Here is a 15,184-nt window from a genome sequence, read left to right on the forward strand (position 1 = left end):
TAGCTTCACCAAACTATTGTAGTCTGTGGATCCTTTGAGTTCAGCATGTGCATGGTGGTTGTTCATTCTCTGTATATAGCACTCTCCTGATGTGATAACCAATTCTTGGCATCTCCTCTCTCCACTCTGAGTCCTGATGCAGGTCCTCAAGCCAAAACGATAACTAACCCTGTTCATCCATAGTTGCTGCTTGACCTGCTGATTTCCCTAGTAGTTTGCTTTTCACTGCTGATGTGAGATTTATTTGAATTGTTCACACAATATATTATGACTCTTTTTATGGCTGTAGTCAAAATGAATTATCAGCATTATATTTTTCAGGAACTGTCTACAACTGCTGTAAAAACTAATTTGAGAAAGCAGTGATGAAATGAATGAAATAAATTGGAAGACTTACAAACAGTATTTTGATCCTGGATGATTACCTATGCTTGGATAGAATATTTTCTTCAAATTATTTAGCCTTTTTAACTGAAGCAGTTTTAATATGTTCTTTTCAATCACTCTGTGATGTACATTATCACCACTTCTGATGAAAGTGTCACACAATTCTAGAGTACAGCAAATAAAGAAAATAAATATGATTCACAGAGACATATGGCAGGGAAGCAGTCCCTTAAACACTGAGTTTGTACAGATAATCAAGTGTCCATTTAAACTAAGTCCACTTTATTCTTCATACATTTCCATCAACTGCACCTCCTCCCCCCCGAGATTCTACTGTTCACCTACATGCTTGGGGCAAGGTAGAGTAGCCAATTAACCTATTGACATCTTTGTAAAGTGGGGAGAAACTGGAGCATGTGGAGGAAACCTATATGGTCACAAAGAGAGCATACAAGACTCCAGGGGTGCAGTGCTAGCTGGAGCACACCCGGCACATCTTTAAGAAAAAAGCCGAACAAGCTAATTAATTATGTGCCGCCCAGGGTGATCTGAGCATCTCAGAAACTGCTGATCTCCTGGGATTTTTACGCACAACAGACTCCGGAGTTTACAAAGAATGGTGCCAAAAACAAAAACCATCCAGCGAGTGGCTGTTCTATGAACGAAAACATCTTGTTAAATCCACTCACTGGATGTGTTTTTGTTTTTGGCACCATTCTTCGTAAACTCCGGAGTCTGTTGTGCGTAAAAATCCCAGGAGATCAGCAGTTTCTGAGATGCTCAAATCACCCTGGGCGGCACCTAATTAATTAGCTTGTTTAGTTCGGCTTTTTTCTTAACGATGTGCCGGGTGTGCCCTGGCTAGCACTGCACCCGTGCAAGACTCACTTGGCAAAGAAGTCAAAAACGAACCCAGGTCACTGAGGCTGTGAGGTAATGGCTCTCCGAGCTGTACCACTCTGCTACCCACATATTGTTAATTAGTGTCCTATAAAGTTAATACATTTTCTTAAATATTGTGTACGATTTTGTTGCCACACTATGGGAAGGATGTGATTAAGCTAGAGAGAATGCAGAAAATACTCACAGGATGTTGCTGGGAGTTCAAGGCTTGAGACATAAGGAGAGATTGGATAAGCTGGGTGCTGTTTTCACTGGAGTGGTGAATGGTCACATTCTTCTGAGAATAGAGGATTCTAAAACATGAAGCGATTGATCAAGGGTGAAGGGGGGAAAGATTTAAAAAGGACCTGAGAAACAATTACTTTGCAGAGAGAATGGTGGGTATATGGAAGGAGCTGCCAGCTGATGTGGTAGAGGCAGATACAATTGCAATATTTAAAAGTCATATGGACAGGTATATGGACAGGAAAGGTGTAGAGGGATGGAGCCAAATGCAATCAAGTGGGACTAACTCAGCAGGCACCTCAGTCAACATGGATAAGTTGGCCCTAAAAATCTGTTTCTATGTCATATAACTTTATGAATGATTAGTTTACTTATTTGAAAATATTCTGGAAGATTTTACTTCAGCAGTAATTTCAATTTTCAAGTTTGGTGAGGATATAAGAAGAAATATTAATGCATTTCCATTATGACTTCAATTATAATGATTTCAGGGCACCTCCATGAGATTTACAACTAAGCAAAGTGTTTAGAACCATGGGGAAAATGCTATGAAACTCCCCCTTTAGAATTTAGATAATGACTAAATCATCCATTTTCATTGAAGGATAAAAGTTGGGCATGGCACTAGGGACAACTCCAGTTACTTCAAATAACAAATCAGCTCTTTTAACATCCTTGTAAGAGAAGATGGGTCCCAAATTCAAAGTGCATACAGATGATGTTACCTCAAACAGTATTGTGCCCCTTCAGCACCGAAGTCACAGCCAAGACTGGGCGATCAAATTGAAGAGTCTTGCTTGTGAATTTGATCGCTGTGACTGAAACTCTAAAGGTTTCATCAGGGATATTGTTTTTGAAGCAGATCCCATCAGTGTGAGAAAGACCGTTCCAACTAGCTAGGAATTACAGAGGTGAAAACTGCTTGCTGATTTGATTAATGCTATATGCAGAGGCAAACTGAAGATCTTTATATTGAGGCAGGAACTTGGAGTGACAAAATCGAAGTAGGCTTGTAGTCCACTGCCACCCTGGATACTGTTGAGTGGTCAGTTTGTTTATATCTGGAATTTCTGGCTTGCAAGCTGGAAATTCCTGACAATGCAGCCCCCTTAAATATGTTCAGCTGCACTCTGAATCATAGAATCTTCCTTTACTGAATGACTTAGTATGTGATAATGCTGGAAGCTTTGATTTTATGCCAGTCTGGCATGCACACGATAAATGTTCTTTTTTAAAGCTATTATTTAGTACATTGTTTCTTAAACAAACTGACAAGAAATCATTGTGGAAAAATAGAGATTGAATTATAAAAAATAAATAGATTGTTACATTAAAAGCCTTTGTTTGTTTCTGGTATAATGCTATTTGAGGCACATGCCAAGCTTAATTATGCCTTTGAACCAGTGGTTTATTGATCCAAGGTTGTTTATTTTGGATTTAAAACTCTCTTATAATGTTACAGATGTTTAATTTTTTTGAAGATTTATGGCAGTAAAGCTAGTTACTGTACTGATGTGCTGTGTTTGTTCAAAATGTGCCTTACCAGTGTCTGTTCCAAAAAAAATCTGTTGCTAAAGGTCATAACAGCTCATCGCACTGTTGTGCACATGTTAACAGTTTGCTGTTTTAAATCTTAGTAATACTTCACTTGTCAACACATTTACTGCATAAACAATTTATACCTAATAATGTATCCAGTATCTCATTGTTGATTAATAACAATTTTTCCAGATTGAACAAGACATGTCGTAATGATTCAAAACCATCATTCCCTAGACAGTGCACTGTCCTATTCCATCTCTTGGTATTTATGGAAACGGTATTTCTGGTCTGCTTGTTGCTACACCAGCTGGAATTTATTACAACAAAATATCAACTTATTTTCATCCTCATTCAAAATTGTGTTTTGTTACCACTTTATCGGAACCACCTAATGCAAACTATAAAAATAATTTTTATGGAAGGCAGTTGAACTTCACTTAAGGCTACCTAGTTGCTTCACGGTACTGGAATAATTCTGGGAAATGCAGCCTGTGCGGCTGAATGCCTGTATAAACATCCAGAATTACCACTTGTCCTGGTGAGCCCCTTAAAGCATTTGAAAGGCAAGTACAAACTTTTGATGATACAAAGTAGGTACCTACAAACTATAGCCAGAAGAGATGGTAATAGCTTGCTCAGCTTTGTGTACAAAGATACAATTTGACCCCCAGCTTTAGGGAATAAGTAATTCCATGACCCTCAAAAAAGAAGATCAACAATACTAATGCAGATATAGCTGTTTGCAGATGCTGGTATCTGGAGCAACAGAAAAGTTCTGGAGGAATTCATTTGACAAGGCAGCATATAAGGAAGGAAATGGATAGTCGACGTTTCAGATAGAGTTGTTTCTTTCCAATCCAGTCAACCAAAAGTGTCGACTGTCCATCAAAAACACTAAGTTTTTTATGTACATAAATATTCATTCTCTCTCACAATTCAGCCTCAGATGTTTGTAAATGTTTTGTTTCTGTTTATTCTTATTTCAAGCCCTGTGTTCCAGTCAAATTCTGTAACACTTGCTCTGCATTGTTCATGGCATTATGAGTAGTCAAACAAAGATATAGCATGAAAGTAAACCCTTTGGTGCACCAAACCACACCCACCATTTTATTTGAACTGGAGTTATTCTGTCTGCTTTTTGATGTTAATTCTCTTTGTGGCAACTATTAAATAGGGGCAAAATTTGTCACTGATTGGAATGGGTGGCATAGCGGTGCACATTTCCTCCAGATTTCACCCTGATCTCCAGTTATCTCCATGTGGACCATTAAACGTATGAGCAGTGTTGTTGTGTTGCTCAGATTTCCAGCATCTTCAGATTTTCTCTTGTTTGGCGTATGAGCAGAAATAGGTTTGCAGATGATATGAGGATAGATAGAGGGGCAGGTACAGAAGGACAGATTAGAAGAATGGGCAAAGAAATGGCAGATGGTGCACTGTGTCAGGAAGTTTATGGCCATACACTTTGGTTGAAGAAATGAAAGAGATGACTATTTTCTAAGTGGAGAGAAAATACAAACTGAGGTGCAGAGGGACTTGGGAGTCCTTGTGCAGGATTCCCTAAAGGTTAGTTTGTAGATTGAGACTGTGGTGGGGAGGAAGGCAAATGCAATGTTAGCATTCATTTCAAGAGGATTAGAATATAAAAGAAAGGATATAATATTGAGACTTAATAAAGCACTGTTGTGGCCTCACTTGGAGTATTGTGAACTTTGGGCCCCTTGTCTTAGAAAGGATGTACTGAATCTGGAGAGGATTTAAAGAAGGATCAGGAAAATGATTTCAGGATTGAATGGCTTGTCGTATGAAGAGTGTTTGATGGCTCTGGGCCTGTATTTGCTGGAGATCGGAAGATTGAAGGGTAACCTCCGTGAAACCTATTGAATGGTGAAAGGCCTTGATAGAGTGGAAATGAGAGCATCTAAGACCACAGGACACAGCCTCAGAACAGAGGGGCTTCCTTTTAGAACAGGAAATTCTTTAGCCAGAGAGTAGTGAATCTGTGGAATTCGTTGCCACAGACAATTGTGGAGGCCAAGTCGTTATGTGTATTTAAGACAGAGGTTAATAGATTCTTGGTTGGTCAGGGCATGAAGGGATACGGGAAATGGCAGGAGATTGGGACTGAGAGGAAAATTGGATCAGTCGTGATGAAACGGCTGAGCTGATGATTGGCCCCAAATGGCCTAATTGTGCTCCTATATCTTATGGTTTATATCTCCTGAGCCTTCCGAATTGATCTCAGTACTGCAGCCATTGCAGTTCTTCCATCATCCTTGCTGGTGTCCCCTTTCAATCAACATTGGCCAACATCTCCCTCATGCCTCAGCTATTCCCTTTACTCTACTGTAATACTAGTGTCTGACTTTAACTTCTCCTTCTCAAATGGCAGGGTGAATTTTATCATATTATGATCACTACCTCCAAAGGGTTCTTTTACCTTGAGTTCCCGAATCAATTCTGGTTTATTACAGGTGGTGTTAATGTTTTAAAGGAGGGACCAGGCTGTGGGTCATCCTCTAACTTTGGGCTCTTCTTCAAGTTGGCATTGAGAATTAATTGCCTTTTCTTAAGTTTCCTCTTATGAAGCAGTTCTCCGTAGCAGGAAATCCTGTTGAGCACACCTCACTTTGCCTTATTGCTTCGCTCCCATTCAGGGTCATTATTGATGAACTGGTTCATGATTTGTGTGATTGTGGTAATGCTGGTGCTGAGGAAGTTTGTGATGAGGGTTTGTTGCCTGTGTTTCCTCTTCTCCACCCATATCCTCAGATTCACCCAGGATGTGTTGCTCTGCCAATTCTCGAAGCTCTTCGTTATTAAGGCTCTCACCATGAAAATGCAGTAACTCTTCAACAGCATCATCATTAACATCCTCTAATCCCTCTTCATTGGCCAGTTCGCTGATGTCTTGGATGATTGGTTCCACCTGAAATCCTAGGATATTGTTGCATGCTTCTGACCATAGCTTCTTTCACACTCCGTTCATGCAGTTTGAAGTTACTTCATCCCAAACTGTTGTGATATTGTCTACAGCTTTTGTGACATTATAGTTTTTTTCAAAACTGCCTGATGGATTGTTTGTCTTGACCTTTAGTTCCTTCTATAAGTTGCTTGAATTCATAACAAAGGTAGTAGGCTTTAAAATTCAATATTACTCATTGATCCATTGGTTGGAGTAATGAAGTGGTGTTGGGTGGAAAGTAAACCACTACTACAGGAATGCAAGTCTGAAGCGTGTCAAGATTCTCAGGGTGGCCTGGGGCATTATCAGCACCAAGAATGCTTTAGGTTCAAGGTCATGCTCCTCACAATACTGCTTCACTGCTGGACAAAAATCTGAAACAAACCAATTTTGGAAAACATCAATTGACACCCAGGCTTTCTTGTTTAATTTCCAAATCACTGGTAGACTTGACTTTAAAATGCCTTTCATTATTCGTAGTGTTTCAGAATGATACACAATCATAGGCTTTAACTTAAAGTCACCTTTAGCATTGCCTCCTAGCAAGAGAGTTAACCTGTCCTTTGCAGCTTTGAATACAGATGCATGTTTGTTTTCTTGGGAGATGAAAGTACTAGAAGGCATTCTTTTCCAAATATTGAAGACAAGTTCGGGAGGATAATTGTCCTTTTTGATTATGGCCTTCAGTGTTACAAGAAAATCCTGGGCTGCCTTGCTGTCTGCACTAGCCAACTTACCAGAGAGACGTATGCTATGGAGGTTACTGTGCTTTTAAATTTACCAAACTAACCTCTGCTGGCTGTGAATGTTACTGACATATCTTCTTCTTGAATATGATGCAAGATGCTTCTTGCCTTTTCCATTATTATCATCTGGCTTAGGGGTGTGTTTCATTGTGTTTGGTCATCCAACCATATATTTAGTCTATTTTCCATTTTTTCAAACAAATGGCTTCTTGAATGGCTATCTTCATTGATGATAATTTTGAGATTGTTGTTGCAGAAACTTTTATCTTGTCTGCATTTTTTATAATTGTTCTGATCGTTAATGTAGCCAATTTTAAAGAGGCCTCAACATCAACCTTACACTCAGCAGCTTCTAAATGCTGTATCACTTTCAGTTTCACATCCATGTTAATACTTTTCCTAAACATCTTAGATGTACTACCCTTACTGGAAGTTACAGCTGTTTTCTGGACATTATGGGTGAAGAAAATGGAATAAATTGACGGGGGAACATAAACAGTTACACATGTGGAGGGGAGAGAGGCAGAGCATGAACTAATACGTGAATGGCTGTGAGTGGCTCAGAGCTGATGTATAGCGCTCTCATTGGCTGTTTCGGTGTTTACTGTAATAGTGGCTGCTCTTGAGAAGTTTTAAATGTTGTTTAGAATGAATTTTTGTAATTTTAAAAATTTTCAATGAAGAATTGAATAACCATGTTGTAACGAATCAGTGTTATGTGGGGTCTGATTGTATAGGGAAGAGCATGGCCATGCACAGTGCAGAAATAATAAAGGCATGGACTTTTTTCTAAATAGGAAGAAAATTCAAAAATCAGTGGTGCAAAAGGACTTGAGAGTCCTCATGCAGGATTCACTAAAGGTGAACTTATAGATTGAGTCTGTGGTAAGGAAGGCACATGAAATGTTAGCATTCATTTTGAGAGAACTAGAACACATAAAGAAGGATGCAATGGAGAGGCTTTATAAAGAATTGGTCACACCACACTTGGAGTATCGTGAGCAATTTTGGGCCTCTTATCTAAGAAATATGCTGACTTTCGAGATGGTCCAGAGGAGGTTCATGAGAATGATCCCAGGAATGAAATGTTTAACATATGAGGAGTATTTGATGGCTCTGTACTTACTGGAGTTTAGAAAGATGAGGAGGGATCTTATAGAAACCTATCAAATATTGAAAGGTGAAGATAGAGTAGTTGTGGACAGGCTGTTTCCTATAGTGTGGGAATCTTTGACCAGAGGGCACAGCCTCAGAATAGAGTGACATCGATTCAGAACAGAAATGAGAAAAAATCTGTTTAGCCAAAGGGTGGTGAACCTGTGCAGAAGCAGCTGATGACTGAGCACTCTGTACTGAGTCACTGGCCGAAGTCAGGATCTAGTATGTTTTGTGGAACATTGGTGTGTGCAGTTTGTAATATGTTGCTTGGAAGTTAGATTGTGCATCATCATGAATTTGGCGGCCCTGCTGCTCAGTGGAAAATTGAAGATGAACAAAAGTCAGGGACTTAACTCATGATTGTCATTTTCTACAATTACTACATCGTAACACATGGAGAACCTAAGATGTAGAAGATGCATCTTCCACACTTCTGGACCTTCCTTTGCATTAGAATGGTCCAAATTGTATGCTGGATGGTTCTGAAGGAGTAGGATTTCATGCAATCTTTAGGGCCAGCTTCTACATGCTGTTCAAAGGGGATTGGGTTGAACAGATTTTAGTCCAGCACTCAGAACCTAACTTTAAAAGGACAGTCCCTTTAACATTTTTACTTTGAAAAGTGGGCCCCATTACCTGTCCACTTCTGACCAACAGCACAGATTTCCTCTCCACAGATCATTCCAACAAGCTTGCATAAATTCCAAACATTTCTTTTCTCAACACACCAATCAACTTTTCCCAATCTCTGCCACTAGCTCCCTCCCCTTCGACTGATTCACTTGACCATCCCCACCAAACGTTCTCACATATTCCTCTTATGTCTACAGTCAGTCACCACCCTGACCAATTCACTTCCCCTTTCTACCCTGAACCCCTTTTCCTGGGGCTTATTCACCAGCACCCCATGCAACTTATTATAGCCCCAGACACCATACTACTTACTCAATTACCTGTGTTTACTTGGCTTTGGTGTATTGCAAAAGGGAATGCCTCACCGTATGTAAAGTATAGGAAGCTAGAATCAAACAGAGCCCTTGAGGATTATAAAGAAGCCTGAAAAGATCTCAAGAAGGGAATTAGCAAAGCCAAGAAAGGCCATGAAGTGTCATTGGCAAATAGGAGAAAAGAGAATCCAAAGGCATTCTAGACATACATCAGGAACAAGAGGCTAACTAAGGAAAGGGTAGGGCCTCTCAACGATAAAGGGAGAAATGCTTGCTTGGATGTGGAGGATATAGGTGAGGTCATTAAAGAGTACTTTAAATCAGTATTTAACAAGGAAAAGGACATGGAGGATAGGGAGATCAGGCCGAGAGTATTAATATGCTAAGACATTTTAAAGTAAAGAAGGAGGTAGTTTTGGGTCTCTTAAAGAGCATTAAGGTGGATAAGTTCCCAGGGCCTGATGGGCTGCAGCCTAGGTTATTGAAAGAGGTAAGTGAAAAGATTGCTAGGGCCTAGCTCTTTGTTCTCTCTAGCCACAGGCAAATAGCTAATTTAGTTTCACTGTTCAAGAAGGAAACCAGGGATAATCCTGGAAACTATAGACTGGTGAGTCTTGTGTCAGTGGTAGGACAGTTACTGGACAGAATTCATAGGGATAGGATTTATGAGCACTTGGTAAACTATGGCCTGATTAGTGAGAGCCAGCATGGCTTTGTGCGGGGCAAGTCATGTTTTACTAACTTGATTGGGTTTTTTGATGAGGTGATGAGGGTGAGTGCTGAAGGTTGAACTGTGGATGTTTTCTACATGGATTAAGGTAAGGTATTTGACTATGTCCTTCATGGAAGACTTATTCAGAAGATTAAGATGCATGGGATCTATGGCGAGTTGGCTGTTTGGATTCAGAACTGGGTTGTCCACAGAAGGTAGAAGGCAGTGATCAAAGGGAGTTACTTCAGCTGGAGTTCTGTCATTAGTGGTATTCCACAGGGCTCTGTACTAGGACCTCTGCTGTTTATGATGTATGTGAATGACCTGAATGAAAATGTAGGTGAGTTGGTTAGTATGATATGAAGATTGGTTGCGTTGTGGATAACGTGAAAGACTAGCAAAAGATACAATGAGATGTAGGTTTTATGTAGGTGTTACACTCCACAATCCTTTAACCTACCTCTGCAGGCACCATTGACATTGTGACCTTGAATTTACTGTATATTGGAATTGAAATTCAATATACAGTAAATTCCTGTTTACAACTTCATAAATGCAGTGTAACACTTTAAAAGTACTTCTCTGGATCATCAAGACTCTCTTTTCCTCTCAAAGTAGGTATTTGCCTTCGGAGCATTCATTTATGCATTTATGTACTGAAATATTTACATGTCCTTTAATCCTAACTTGGCTTTAGATTTGCTGATTTGTTTGTTGAATAAGTTTAGTATTTTGAACAATCTTATATAATGCTATAGTAGAAGAATTGTTCACTAATTAAAACTTGTTCTGGTGTGGACTGTTGGTACACACCAGTTTGCCATAGTTTATACACTTGTTCAAAACCAGTATCTAATAAAGGATATAAAAAATATATAAAGAATAAAGGGTATAAAGGTAGTAAGGTAGAAGGGCTAAAGTGTGTGTACTTCAATACAAGAAGCATCAGGAACAAAGGTGATGAACTGAGAGCTTGGATGCATACATGGAATTATGATGTAGTGGCCATTACGGAGACTTGGCTGGCACCAGGGCAGGAATGAATTCTCAATATTCCTGGATTTCAGTGTTTTAAAAGGGATGGGGGGGGGAGGGGAGGAGGGGTGGCATTACTGGTCAGGGATATTATTACAGCTGCAGAAAGGGTGGGTAATGTAGCAGGATCCTCTTTTGAGTCAGTATGGGTGGAAGTCAGGAACAGGAAGGGAGCAGTTACTGTACTGGGGATATTCTATAGGCCCCCTGGTAGCAACAGAGATACCGAGGAGCGGATTGGGAGGCAGATTTTGGAAAGGTGCAAAAATAACAGGGTTGTTATCATGGGTGACTTTAACTTCCCTAATATTGATTGGCACTTGATTAGTTCAAAGGGTTTAGATGGGGCAGAATTTGTTAAGTGTGTCCAGGATGGATTCCTGTCACAGTATGTTGACAGGCCGACTAGGGGGAATGCCATACTAGATCTAGTATTAGGTAACGAACCGGGTCAGGTCACAGATCTGTCAGTGGGTGAGCATCTGGGGGACAGTGATCACTGCTCCCTGACCTTTAGCATTATCATGGAAAAGGATAGAATCAGAGAGAACAGGAACATTTTTAATTGGGGAAGGGCAAATTATGAGGCTATAAGGCTAGAACTTGTGGGTGTGAATTGGGATTATGTTTTTGCAGGGAAATGTACTATGGACATGTGGTCGATGTTTAGGGATCTCTTGCAGGATGTTAGGGATAAATTTGTCCCAGTGAGGAAGATAAAGAATGGTAGGGTGAAGGAACCATGGGTGACAAATGAAGTGGAAAATCTAGTCAGGTGGAAGAAGGCAGCATACATGAGGTTTAGGAAGCAAGGATCAGATGGGTCTATTGAGGAATATAACGTAGCAAGAAAGGAGCTTAAGAAGGGGCTGAGAAGAGCAAGAAGGGGGCATGAGAAGGCCTTGGTGAGAAGGGTAAAGGAAAACCCCAAGGCATTCTTCAATTATGTGAAGAACAAAAGGATGACAGGAGTGAAGGTAGGACCGATTAGAGATAAAAGTGGGAAGATGTGCCTGGAGGCTGTGGAAGTGAGCGAGGTCCTCAATGAATACTTCTCTTCGGTATTCACCACTGAGAGGGAACTTGATGTCGGTGAGGACAATATGAGTGAGGTTGATGTTCTGGAGCATGTTGATATTAAGGGAGAGGAGGTGTTGGAGTTGTTAAAATACATTAGGACGTATAAGTCCCCGGGGCCTGATGGAATATTCCCCAGGCTGCTCCACAAGGCAAGGGAAGAGATTGCTGAGCCTCTGGCTAGGATCTTTATGTCCTCGTTGTCCACGGGAATGGTACCGGAGGATTGGAGGGAGGCAAATGTTGTCCCCTTGTTCAAAAAAGGTAGTAGGGTTAGTCCAGGTAATTATAGACCAGTGAGCCTTATGTCTGTGGTGGGAAAGCTGTTGGAAAAGATTCTTAGAGATAGGATCTATGGGCATTTAGAGAATCATGGTCTGATCAGGGACAGTCATCATGGCTTTGTGAAGGGCAGATCGTGCCTAACAAGCCTGATAGAGTTCTTTGAGGAGGTGACCAGGCATATAGATGAGGGTAGTGCAGTGGATGTGATCTATATGGATTTTAGTAAGGCATTTGACAAGGTTCCACACGGTAGGCTTATTCAGAAAGTCAGAAGGCATGGGATCCAGAGCAGTTTGGCAAGGTGGATTCAGAATTGGCTTGCTGCAGAAGGCAGAGGGTCGTGGTGGAGGGAGTACATTCAGATTGGAGGGTTGTGACTAGTGGTGTCCCACAAGGATCTGTTCTGGGACCTCTACTTTTTGTGATTTTTATTAACGACCTGGATGTAGGGTAGAAGGGTGGGTTGGCAACTTTGCAGACGACACAAAGGTTGGTGGTGTTGTAGATAGTGTAGAGGATTGTCGAAGATTGCAGAGAGACATTGATAGGATGCAGAAGTGGGCTGAGAAGTGGCAGATAGAGTTCAACCCGGAGAAGTGTGAGGTGGTACACTTTGGAAGGACCAGCTCCAAGGCAGAGTACAAAGTAAATGGCAGGATACTTGGTAGTGTGGAGCAGCAGAGGGATCTGGGGGTACATGTCACAGGTAGATAGGGTAGTTAAGAAAGCTTATGGGGTGTTAGCTTTCATAAGTCGAGGGATAGAGTTTAAGAGATGCGATGTAATGATGCAGCTCTATAAAACTCTAGTTAGGCCACACTTGGAGTACTGTGTCCAGTTCTGGTCGCCTCAGTATAGGAAGGATGTGGAAGCATTGGAAAGGGTACAGAGGAGATTTACCAGGATGCTGCCTGGTTTAGAGAGTATGGATTATGATCAGAGATTAAGGGAGCGAGGGCTTTACTCTTTGGAGAGAAGGAGGATGAGAGGAGACATGATAGAGGTGTACAAGATATTAAGAGGAATAGACAGAGTGAACAGCCAGCGCCTCTTCCCCAGGGCACCACTGCTACAAGAGGATATGGCTTTAAGGTAAGGGGTGGGAAGTTCAAGGAGGATATTAGAGGAGGGTTTTTCATTTAAGAGTGGTTGGTACATGGAATGCACTGCCTGAGTCAGTAGTGGAGGCAGATACACTAGTGAAGTTTAAGAGACTACCAGACAGGTATATGGAGGAATTTAAGGTGGGGGGGTTATATGGGAGGCAGGGATTGAGGGTTGGCACAACATTGTGGGCCGAAGGGCCTGTAATGTGCTGTACTGTTCTATGTTCTATAATTGATTTATTTCAACATATTATATTTTTGTCTTTCAGCTGGAGGTACAGTCATGCTGTGTGTTCCTTCCAAATGAGAGCCTACCATCGCCGAGTACAATTGTGGCTGGTGACATACCTGGGACAGTGAGGAATTGGTACCATACTGAAGAAAGCATGCCTGGCATTTTGGTTATCTGCTTGCCTCAGATAAAAGTGATCAGTGCAGGCCATAAATACATGGAACCTCTACAGGAGATCCCTTTTGTAATTTCAAGACCTATTCTTGAAGAAGGTAAGCTCCATTTCTGTTCTGGCTCTGCTCTCATTCTGCCATTAGCTTGCAGAATTTTGAGTAGACAGTGTGGGTAATCAACAACTTCTGTCATGCCAAGAGGTATTTGTACATTCTGCTGTTCTTTAAACTAAGTGTTTTGTGGTGTAGAAACTCCTTCAGTGAAGCCATTTGCTCATGAATCACAAACCAAAACATGGTGGTTTAAAAAATCCAAAATACTTTTGAAAATGTAAAATAAAAAAGAAAATGCTTGAAATTGTTGATCAATGTCTCTGGAGAGAGAAACAAAGTTCATATTTCTGGTTGATGACTTAACAAAGAATGTTAGGAAATCAAGATGTTTTAAGTTGTAGAAGAGGGTTTGAGAGAACGAAGGGAATCTTCATGAAAAGAAGATAGATGTTTTTTTGGCTGAGAGAAAATAAGAAAGGAAATAATGAGATTGATGGACTGCCAACAAATGTCTATATGGAAATATAGGAAGGTTTGTTAATTGCAGGTAATCTGTATGATGGAGATACAAATTGAGGGGGATGAATTAAGAGGAGAAAAAAAAAGCTGTTTTGGAACTGTAAAATACAAAAGACTGCGATTTTTGGAAGTGTGAAATAGAATTCTATAAGTTACCATCTGGTCAGGCAGTATCTGTGGAGAGGGTAAAACTGAAATAACATTGCAGCTTCATGACCTTCTATTAGAACTGGCCACTTTCAACACAAACTGGAAAGGCTGGTTAGCTGAAGATGTTGACATAAAGATTAAGGTCTGAGGAATGTAATGTGTCCAAATGGATGATGAAATGCAGTTCTTTGAGCTGATATTGGGGTCTGTTTGAACAATGTGGGCTGACAAAGTCAAAGGGTCGGATTGGGGGTACATAGATTCTTTTTTATTAAGAAGGTGAATAGTTAGTTACCTAGGATAAGTGGCAATGCAATTGTAGCTGCATTCAAGGCAGCAGCTATATTATTGAATGGATGAGAATGCTCAAGGAGCCTATTCTTGCTCTGAATTTGTATGCATATTTGTATAGGTTTTACACTGATCGATACACATTATAAAATAGTTATAACACTATTATACCATAAGACACAGGAGCAGAATTAGGCTGTTTGGCCCATTGATCCTGCTTCTTCATTTAATTATGGCTGATCCATCTCCCTCTTAACCCCACTCTCCTGCCCACATCCTGTAACCTTTCACACCATGACTAATCAAGAACTTACTAACTTCCTTCTTAAATGCACCCAATGACATTGCCTGTGTCCACAGCCGCCTATGGCAAAAAATTTAACAGGTTCATCACCCTGTGGCTACAGAAATTCCTCCTCATCTCCATTCTGAATGAACACTCCTCTAATTTGAGGCTGTGCCCTCTGGTCCTAGGCTCCCCCACTATAGGAAACATCCTCTCCACATCCACACCATCTAGGCCTTTGAACATTCGATAGGTGTCAATGAAATTCTTCTAAATTCCAGTGAGTACAGGCCCAGAGCCATCAAATACTCCCCATGTAATAATGCTTTCATTCCCGGATTCATTCTAATAAACCTCCTCGAAAACTTTTACAGTGTCAGCACATTCTTTC

At 40.7% G+C, this 15,184-nt stretch overlaps 1 protein-coding gene across 9 annotated transcripts in view; it reads left to right on the plus strand.

Moving 5' to 3' along the window:
- LOC140728102 (intermembrane lipid transfer protein VPS13B-like) overlaps positions 1–15,184 on the plus strand; it is a 1,021,046-nt gene that overhangs the window by 597,733 nt on the left and 408,129 nt on the right. For all 9 annotated transcript variants that reach the window (XR_012099001.1, XR_012099002.1, XR_012099004.1 and 6 more), the window contains exon 23: positions 13,358–13,592. Coding sequence is in view for 6 of the 9 variants with exons in the window: in XM_073046336.1 (XP_072902437.1) it covers positions 13,358–13,592 (235 nt within the window). In the remaining 3 variants the exon portion in view is untranslated. The remainder of the gene's footprint in view (positions 1–13,357; positions 13,593–15,184) is intronic.

The sequence above is a fragment of the Hemitrygon akajei genome, chromosome 1, assembly GCF_048418815.1.
Source record: "Hemitrygon akajei chromosome 1, sHemAka1.3, whole genome shotgun sequence".
Taxonomy (NCBI): Eukaryota; Metazoa; Chordata; class Chondrichthyes; order Myliobatiformes; family Dasyatidae; genus Hemitrygon; species Hemitrygon akajei.